Source organism: Aulostomus chinensis, chromosome 22, assembly GCF_037954235.1.
Source record: "Aulostomus chinensis isolate RoL2024-O1b breed Wild chromosome 22, RoL_Achi_v1.0, whole genome shotgun sequence".
Taxonomy (NCBI): Eukaryota; Metazoa; Chordata; class Actinopteri; order Syngnathiformes; family Aulostomidae; genus Aulostomus; species Aulostomus chinensis.
Genome location: NC_141341.1, coordinates 6,699,174 through 6,708,739, shown reverse-complemented (window position 1 = coordinate 6,708,739; position 9,566 = coordinate 6,699,174). Strand labels below are relative to the sequence as shown.

The window sequence follows — 9,566 nt, the reverse complement described above, 5'->3', positions numbered from 1 at the left end:
CATGAGCTCTAAATCTAACAGTTTGATCTTTGATATGTTGATTCTGATTGACAAAGACTATTGTGGCTCTTGGTTATCCGGTCCTCCTCAAGAAATATTTCATCGACGGTGTGCAGGTTTTGTATTGTTTGAGTTAGAGATTTTGCGTCATCAGAATACAGTTGTTTACTGATGTGTTGAAATACACTCTGGCTGGAAATAGTTTTAAGTTGTACAACTTGAAAAGAACATCAGGCTGCCACCGTCATCAGTGAACCACACACAAATGTGCACAGAATTGAGTTACCAAATTTTTTTTTTCTTTTTTTACCATCAAGCTTGAGAATCATTGTCTGTGTTCGGAGCCCATCGTCTATTCCTTTCCTGCAGTTGCAACGCCCTTGTTAGTTTATGCCAAAACATGTCTCCCATTCCTCCTTGCTTATGTCAGAGTGGATGTCATGTGTTGGACATTCAAAAGACTCCCTGAATAGACGCAGATGTGAGCTCATCACACGCTCCCCAGCTTGGAAAACATCTGCTTTCACTCTTCCAGCTACGATGATCATGAGTTGTTCAATGCATGTTTTAATGAGCCTGTGCCTCTTCCAACATTTTAGTTCAGAGTGGGAGCAAAAACTGGTCTCGTTTAGAACATTGTAAAATAGCTAATAAATTCCAGGGGCAGGTACGCGCACGCGCAAACACACACGCACGCAAACAAGCGAGCATGCGTGCCCACGTTCATTTTTGACTAAGATGAAGGTTTTTAAGGTTGGGGGAAATTCTGAAACCCTTACTACGTGTAGGAGAGAACTTGTGTTTGCGTTGGGTAGTTGTCATCCTCGGTCCGACCACCAGCCTGCTGTTGCAGGGCCTGGACTTGTGGATCCAGACTGCATGTAACAAGCTGCAGTCAACGAGTCAGTTTTTCCGACCACTTCAGGCACCAGAGGAGCGCCGGCAGGACTCACACTGCTTCACCGGCGCTGGGTCTCTATGCGAGGTAAGAATCTCAACATACGGACGGCAGAAGTGACATGATTATAGATTAAAGAGGGAAGTAATGTTTTTCACAAAAAGTGGAGTGGAGTTGTTGCGTTATTTTGTGGTATATCATTGTGAGGCTTCTGACGTTAAAGACTTTTGTTCATACAAGAAACAACCAGGATTGATTCTCCACCTTTTTGTTTTTGGATTGACAACACTCATATTTCATTATGTGTATTTGAAGAATCTGTGCAGAATAGCTTTAATAACCCAATATGTTGCCTTCAAGATCCGTTATTCCTTAGATTGACATTATCTAGCCTACTTTTATTTTGGAGGTACAATCGCATTTTGACTGTTGTAATACAGTTAATGACCAGTAAAAGTCTCTTTGTTAATAATAAAGTTTCGGATTAAGATGATGTCCTGGTTAAAAAAAAAATCCCCAGTTTGGAGTCAGATGTTTCTGTGTTTGTTCAGATTTAAAGATTGTTTTGATGGGAGTCGATCTGTTGTGTGAGAAAACATTGGAAATACTGTCGCTTGCAGTGGATAAGCTTTCATGATGCCAACAAATGGTTTTTCCAGCCATTACAGCTGTGTTTGTGTGTGTGTGTGTGTGTGTGTGTGTGTGTGTGTGTTTTCAATCTAGTACTCCATGCTTCAAGTCTAAGCACGCCTGCTACTTCAGCCAGTTTGGAGATGTTCCAGGAGCCAGTGAGCAGGGCCTGGCTCTGCCTGACCTGCTGCCTCCTTCTGGGTTTCTGCCTCCCAGCAGAGAGTGCAGGTCCAGCATGGTCCCATTTTAGTTTACCTCCTGAACAACAGTCTGGGGAACCAGACATAGAGGACTATGAATGGGGGTCTGGATCCTCTTTGCTGCAACTGCTTCACAGCTTCCCTGCTGACAGCCCCTTCAGAACGGAGACCCCTGGAGCACCAGTCAACTGCACACAGCGCTTCTGGTTGCCCCCATCCTCTGACATCTGCTGGGAGGACATAGCCGGGCCGGAGGAGTTTGCCAAGTCCCGCCTGCTTGTTCTGCAGAACAGGGCTGCCCTGCAGGCTGTGTCCTCCTCCAGCGGGGTGGAGGAGGGGGGGGTGTCCTATGATTACCAAGCCAGAGAGGAGGTTCAAGGGATCCACTCAGACCACCAGAATGTGACAGAAACTGTGGAGACAATGGAGAAAGTGTTTGTCTCTCTGGAGGAGAAGAGGAAGGACGGCAGGGAGCAGGGTGCCTTCACAGGGTGAGGAAGCCATGAGTTATTACCGATTGGGAGAATGACTGATTTCGATTTTCTCACTAAAGGATCAGTTATGTTTTTTGATCCTTTTGAGAGACGAAGCATTTGTATGTAGGCTGATAATTCAACTGCCTAATGGACACAGAGGACTTGCACAGAATTGCATTGCCTGTTTGTTATCTGCACAAAGATTTGTGTTTAAAACATTGATTTCCCCCTAAACATACCGTGGGAGCAAGTTTTTTGATGCACGGAACCTACTTTTAAATCTGAATAAAGAATTAATCATTCTTCTCTGTCTGTCGTTCTACGCAGCCTGAAGAAGCAGTTGGCCAACACAAGAAATGCCATAAATGTCCGAGAGCACATGGCAGCCGTCCTGGAGAGGCAGTTTTCTACTCTGGAGACGAGTCTGCTCAACATGCACCTTCGACTCAGCAAACTCATCCGTCAGTGACTTGTCTGACTGTATTTGTACATCTATGTAAGACACGCATGCTCAGGATCATTGTAGCTTGTCTTTATGTAACCTTGAATAAGCAAAGAAAAATAAACTAGCCTCACGCCATCAGCGACTGTGGATGGATGTGCTTTACACTGCAAGTGAAAAATCACAAGGCCCCTGTAACCACGAAGAAGAAATGCTCACTTAACTATAAAACCCCTAAAAATATCTGTTGAAAGATGCATGCGTAGTGAAATAATTGTAGGACAGCATAAATCTGTATTTTCATATCAAATTTAATCCACACATTAGTAAATACATGAGAATATTGAGAATATTGGTCAGCTGTTAACAGTTAACGCTTGGGAAAAATATAAGTTTTTTTTTAAGTGTTTATAACTATCAATTTACAACTTGATCATTACAATACCTAGGATCAATAGGATCAGTACTTTTCACTTCAAGGACATTTGGTCTCATTCATGGAATGGTCTTGCTCACAAATTGGCTCCTCCATGGTGTAAAGCGGGGGTTTTTTTAGCCCTAAATTGAGTCTTAAAGGCCTGATGTCTCTGTCTAACCTCCTAAACCTTCAACATGTATTGTTTCCCTCCCGCAACTTTCACCCAGTCTTAAAAAGCTTTAATGCAACAGGAGGTGCATCATGCATGGAGAGCAAGGAGTTACAAACAGCAGCCATGTCTTGCTGCCTGCCTCAATTCAGTTCAACTGAGGGCTAAAATACTACCAGTGTAAGAACATTACATGAACGAGGCGCAACATTTGACAGCATCTCTACTCACTTGGGAGCTGAAGCGTCTGTGCTCTACACACAGAGAGGCAGTCACACTGAATGGACCTGTAAATGTTAAGAAAATCTATTCCCTTATCCTGCAAAAAAAGAAAAAGGAAAAGAAAAAGCAGAACCTTCCAATATCATCTTGAAAATCTAGTTCCAAATGGACTTTTCCAAGGGCATTATTTATCAGCAACAACTTACAAAAATATCTGTCAGAGATCTACAACTACGTCTAGTTCACATGGAGAGTTGTTACAAGCTCAGAAATGTACCCGTCTCTTCTTACATCTTTTCTAAAACGTTTTACTCTGAGGTCGATGTGGTATTAGTTTGAGTTACACGTCCACTACCTGCTTTCAGCACCACTACAATTGAACTCTGTCGACATGTTCAAGAGCACTGAGAAAGTTCCGGGTGGCTCTTCTTTGGCCCCAATACAAAGCAGGACATTTGGATGTTAAGACATGAGATGCATCCAGTGTTCTTTTCTTTGTTTAGAAGTCTGCTTCCTCTTCTTGCATTTGCTCCAAAGACTTGAGGTAATCTCGGGCCAGGATCTTCCTGGGTAGGATATCTGTTGGGTAAATACAGGTCATGACATTGTGTTTATCACCACTTAAAATCCCAGTAGCTTGTTGAGAGACAGCGTGGTGTTGTTCGATGGAGTTTGAGGATCTGAGTGCATTTCAGTATTGTTTGTTGTAAACAAAATTTACTATCGTCAACTTTGATTCATGTATCTACCAGTGGACACTAATCAATATTTCTGTTTCCACTTCAGTGTAAATGTACCAAAGTTAGCTTAGTTGCTAATTTTCATCTGTAGTACCTTGAAAGGCTACTATAATTTAGCCTAATGTCCAAACTGGTCCAGTAAGGGCCGGTGTGGCTGCAGGTTTTCATTCCACCCGAGCAAAAGCAACACCTGATTCTACTTAAATCAACTAAGTTGTGTCCACACAGCTCATTTGTTGGATCAGGTGTTGCTTTTGCTTGGTTGGAATGAAAACCTGCAGCCACACCGGCCCTCACTGGACCAGTTTGGACACCCCTGATTTAGAGTATCAATCAGCCTCGTCGCCTCTTGATGTGTTTGGACTGTGGGAGGAACCCGGAGTACCAGACAGAACCCACGCAGGTACAGGGAAAACATGCAGACTCCGCACAGAAAGACCCCATCCCCAAGCTGGGGCTCAAACCCGGAACGTTCTTGCTGCGAGGTGACAGTGCTGACCACTGCACCACCGTGCCACTCTAGCCTAATGTCATCCAAACAAATTTTCCACTAGTATCACGGTACAAAGCCGCAATACACAAAAATAAAATACCACAACACAATACAAGACAGAGGCATCACTATAAAACATAGTGTCAGACAAAGTAACAGTACAGCACAATACAAGTCTACAAACGCTGCAAAGTAAACAGTACAGGCTTTGTCAGATTAACTTAATTATTCATGATGGCAGGTTTGTTTTACGTCAAACTATGTCAAAAGTTTATGATTAAAGGTTTGCTGGTGCAGTCTCTCATCTATACAGGAAATCAATCCTGCGAAGATTCACACGGTCTGCAGTATCCACACAAGATTACCTGATTAATTAGCACGTAAACACTCCAAGCCTCATTTGCCGTCTGTCATGGTGTGTTCTCATAATTCAAACCGTGCTAACTGCATACATTCTAAAGGGTTCGGTCAGAATGATAAACCCGGTAATCGGTAGGTCTCACCTGTCAGGAAGTGGAACGTTTCCGTGGCTTCTGCGGTGTTAGCCAGGTCACTGTACGACAGACTGTTGGTCCCCTTCCCTGAGCCATTGTTGAATGAAGACAGAGCCAGGTGCTGTACGAACAGCTCCTTTAAACAGAGGACAACAGAGAAATTTCAGTCAGAGGACGTACAAGCTAACCGCCACAGCTAGCCGAGAAGCTAACGAGGTGCTAATCCGTTAGCAAGCAGCATGTAGGCGATAATAAATCAGCTTCTAATGAGCGTACTGTCGCCTTGGTGGTGAGGAAAAGAGCGTCTTGGTTAATGTTGGAGACATCCGGGGAGCTCTTCATGATCAGCCTCACTCTGGAAATAGGGAGAGAGATGTTCTTTTTGTTGCTTGACGCTTGGTCATCTTTGCCTGGGTTGTTTTGAGACATTTTCATGTGGGACTCATTGGCGGTAGACAGGCGGAAGTTCAAGTGTTGTTTTGGATTGTGACGTACTTCTTTTTCGTGGCGTTCATGTCGAAGACAGAGGTTATTGTGCGCCACTGCCTCCTGCTGGGGGATTTTTTGTTGACGTCAATTTTAGCTGATGCTGGCTCATTTTTTTATTTAATTTGGCAGAAAGTCATACAAGTACATCCATTTGCAGCATCAGGTGTCATTTTTTTATATAACACACGTATATATATATATGCGTGTATATTGTATATTCTGTTGCATGTCCAGCAGGTGGCGCTTGTGTTGACTTTTAGCAAACCAAAGAGAAATACTGATAGCAAAGAAGAAGAAACGGCACGTCTTAGAAATGGCTACTGTAAGGCAACACAAATAAACATTTTATGCTTTAAGTTAAAGGCGATGCCATTCATTGTAGTTGTCCAGCCGTGTCAACGTCATTCGTCACAGGGAAGAAACCTTTATGTCCGCGCCTGGAGTTACATCAGTGGGATACTGATGACAACCTGCTAGCAGGGGCCAACCAGCTTCATTGTTATCACTGATTTCAGCGCTTCCCCCGGTGCCCGTCAACGATGCCGCTGGGTCTGAAACCCTGTTGTGCTGTCTGTAAGACGAACTCGTCGTCGATGTGGAAGAAGGGAACTCAGGGAGAGATCCTCTGCAACAGCTGCACCGGGAAGAGCAGCGGCTGCGGCGGGGCGTCGGGTCCCTCCATGTCCGCCAGCACTCAGCCCAGTAATGGCGGAGGCAAACAGGTGAGAAGAAGAACCTTTCCCAAGACCTGGCGGGAGCTGGAAATGATGCTAAATCTGATGAACAGTTCAATGTTGACGCTGAACCTGACTAATGATGCAGCGAAGCCTACTTTCAGATTTTGTGGACACTGTCAATTTGACACTGTAGTTATGTGTGTCTTGAACGGCCCATATTAAGAAAAGCTCACTTTTTCAGTTTTTGTTCATGTATATTTGGGTCTGATGAGTCTATTGCTGTACAAACAGTGTTGTAAAAATGATAATTTTGATGTAAGCTTGTTTTCTAGAGTTTTGTGTTTCAAAGGGGTGTTCAGTGGCCTCATTACTCCACCCCTGCATCTTTTTTACAGTATTTTTCCATCCAAGAGGGTGATTTACACCTCCAAAATTAGAACAATAAACTGGAAAAATGGCCAAATATGGCCCATTTAAAAGTTTGATATCAGGGTTGCAGATTGTACCATAGAATTTCCATCCATTGTCTTCCGCTTATTCCTACATTAAGGGTTGTGGGGGGGGGCTGGAGCCTTTCCCAGCGTCAACGGGCGAGAGGTGGGGTACACCCTGGACAGGTCGCCATCCCATCACAGGACAACATAGAGAGACAAACAACCATTCACACTCAGACCTATGGTCACTTCAGAGTATCAATCAGCCTCATGCCCAATTGCATGTCTTTGGATGGTGGGAAGAAGCCGGAGTACCCGGAGAGAACATGCAAACTCCACACAGAAAGATCGTGTGCCCGAGCCGGGACTCGAACCCAGAACTTTCTTGCTGTGAGGTGACAGTGATAACCACTGCACCACCATGCAGCCCTCACAGAATTTCATGTTTTAAAACTATCAAAATGTGCATAAAATATACAAGGAGAGTAAAACAATCAACAAGTAAAAATAAAAAAGTCAAACTTTCACAAACTACTGATGTTAACATCTCCAGCAAAACTGAACCAAGTATTTATTGCTCTGTGTGCTGAAGTTTTTAAATTGTGCCTTATCATAAATTAATAAAGTATTCTTATTCTTATTGTGATGTAGTAACTTACTTTTCAATAATCCGGATTTTTTGGCCTGATATGTCTCATATCTGACCTCAGTCTAAGCAGGAGATCCACAGGAGGTCTGCACGGCTCAGAAGCACCAAGTATAAAGCTCCTGCGTCTGAGAAGAAGGTCTCAACGAAAGGCAAGGGAAGAAGACACATATTTAAACTCAAGAACGTGAGTCACAGATCAGCGCCGTCAGTCGACTAAAACATCGCGCTTCATGTCTGCGTCATTGCATTCTAACTGGTGTTTTTTATTTCCTGTCCTCAGCCAATCAAAGCACCAGAATCTGTAGCAACAATCATCACTTCAGAATCAGTGTTTTATAAGGTTAGTGTGTTTACTCTTGCTAAATTTAGCCTTTCCTCAATACATAACAGCTTTAATCAGCACGGGTGGAGACATTCGGCTTGATGGACTCACCCTCTGTGTTTGCATTTGTATCCTCAGGGTGTTTTCTACCAGACAGGTGATGTGATCAAGGTAACTGATGAAGAGGATGGAAAGCCTTACTATGCTCAGATTAGAGGCTTTGTTCAGGACCAGTACTGTGAAAAGAGCGCCGCACTGACCTGGCTTATCCCCACCCAGGCCAGCCCAAAGGACCAGTTTGATTCCAGCACATATATCGTTGGTAAACCACCAGAAATAATTTTGCCTTTTGTATTCCGGTTGACTGATGAAATTCAGCAGTCGAAGATGCTGAATAAGTGGAAGATGACTTGTTTTGTTTTTAGGTCCGGAGGAGGATCTGCCCAGAAAGATGGAATTCCTGGAGTTTGTGTGTCACGCCCCCTCGGAGTATTTCAAGTCACGGAGCTCACCGTTCCCTACTATTCCCATCAGACCAGAAAAGGGCTACATCTGGACCCACATAGGCCCCACGCCAGCCCTCACAGTCAAAGAATCAGTCAGCGGGGCCAGTTAACAGGGCTGTGACATGGACTCAGTCTGGTGCTTTGGAACAGATGTTTGTACATTTATGTGATATAGTTAGAACATTAAAACTGTCATGTTGTAATGTAGCAGTCATCATTTCAGATGTAAAACAGTTTTTAATTTGATAAAAATGAAAGCGGATGTAGCTCAATTTCAAATATTGGCAAAAATAATACTTTTGTATTTAGTAATAAACAGTATGTAATTCCCTATGATGGCAATTTCTGTTAAAATAAACAAAATTTGGCGGAAAAAAACCTGTCTCTCTGGTTAATACTCGTAACCCAGCTGAGTGAATGAGCACTGAGCAGAGGAGAAGCGCGTTCTTCATACAACTGAGAACCACTGGTTGAATAAAACGCATGATGGATCACACGTTTGATCTTCAGATCACCTCATGGGATCACAAGCTGACGCATGTTTCACTGCGTTAACAGGAAGTGCTCGAAGACTTGATCAGTCATTACAAAAAATTAAACATTACTAGAATTAAGCAGTCCGGCACTTGTAATAATCAATAACTGAATACGAAACTCAAGGTAACGTTTTAAACACATGTATGTATTGAGTTAGACTCAAACACGACTGGTAAGCAATGAGATTGTACTGTAGGATAGATGGATCATCTGTCACTGGTAAATACGCTACCATAATTAAGTTGAAACTGGAAAATTTAGCACCACACACACAGTGATGTAAACTTCTGCTCTTACAGGTCATAACAAAAATTAAACATCGCAAGACTAAAATCAAGCAAAGCCTGGAATTCATCATCATGAATCTTTATGATGCAACTTGGAACTACAGGTCAGATCATTTAGTCTCCAATTAAATTGATAATTTGAATACTCATTTTAGTGTCACTGAACTGCGCACCTTCCAAAGGCGATTCACAGTTTAATTCAAATCCTGAGATATTCGGCTTTTGCCAATAAAAAAAATAAACTAATAAAAAAAAAAATTATAAGCCTAAAAATAATTTGGTGGTTTCTTGTTGATTTTTGTAGAGGAGAAAAGATTTGAAACTATTGTGTTGAATAACAGCAAGACCTTGACCCCAACCTGTCAATAAGTCCATCCGACAAAGAGGATTCGATCTGTCTCTCAGTTCTAGTTCTGCTCTCTCAATGGTGTTTCCTGTGCTCCTTGTTTATGCCCTTACTTTCACAAGGAGGTTTTAAAAAGT

At 42.8% G+C, this 9,566-nt stretch overlaps 3 protein-coding genes across 3 annotated transcripts; 2 read left to right on the top strand and 1 right to left on the bottom strand.

The window, feature by feature from the left end:
- Positions 1-532: 532 nt before the first annotated feature.
- On the top strand, positions 533-2,784 carry LOC147240535 (uncharacterized). Its single transcript, XM_086193589.1, has 3 exons — positions 533-985; positions 1,622-2,219; positions 2,532-2,784. The coding sequence occupies exons 1-3, from the start codon at positions 979-981 to the stop codon at positions 2,671-2,673; spliced, it is 747 nt and encodes a 248-aa protein (XP_086049715.1). The 5' UTR covers positions 533-978; the 3' UTR covers positions 2,674-2,784.
- Positions 2,785-2,941: 157 nt separating this feature from the next.
- Positions 2,942-5,673, bottom strand: chrac1 (chromatin accessibility complex subunit 1). Its single transcript, XM_086193079.1, has 3 exons — positions 5,459-5,673; positions 5,192-5,318; positions 2,942-4,034 (listed from the first exon to the last, which is right to left on the bottom strand). The coding sequence occupies exons 1-3, from the start codon at positions 5,615-5,617 to the stop codon at positions 3,955-3,957; spliced, it is 366 nt and encodes a 121-aa protein (XP_086049205.1). The 5' UTR covers positions 5,618-5,673; the 3' UTR covers positions 2,942-3,954.
- On the top strand, positions 4,492-8,627 carry gatad1 (GATA zinc finger domain containing 1). The gene is made up of 6 exons (XM_086193078.1): positions 4,492-4,598; positions 6,187-6,393; positions 7,493-7,615; positions 7,712-7,771; positions 7,892-8,075; positions 8,179-8,627. Exons 1-6 carry the CDS (start codon positions 4,548-4,550, stop codon positions 8,367-8,369), a joined length of 816 nt encoding a protein of 271 aa, XP_086049204.1. The 5' UTR covers positions 4,492-4,547; the 3' UTR covers positions 8,370-8,627.
- The last annotated feature ends 939 nt before the right edge of the window (positions 8,628-9,566 follow it).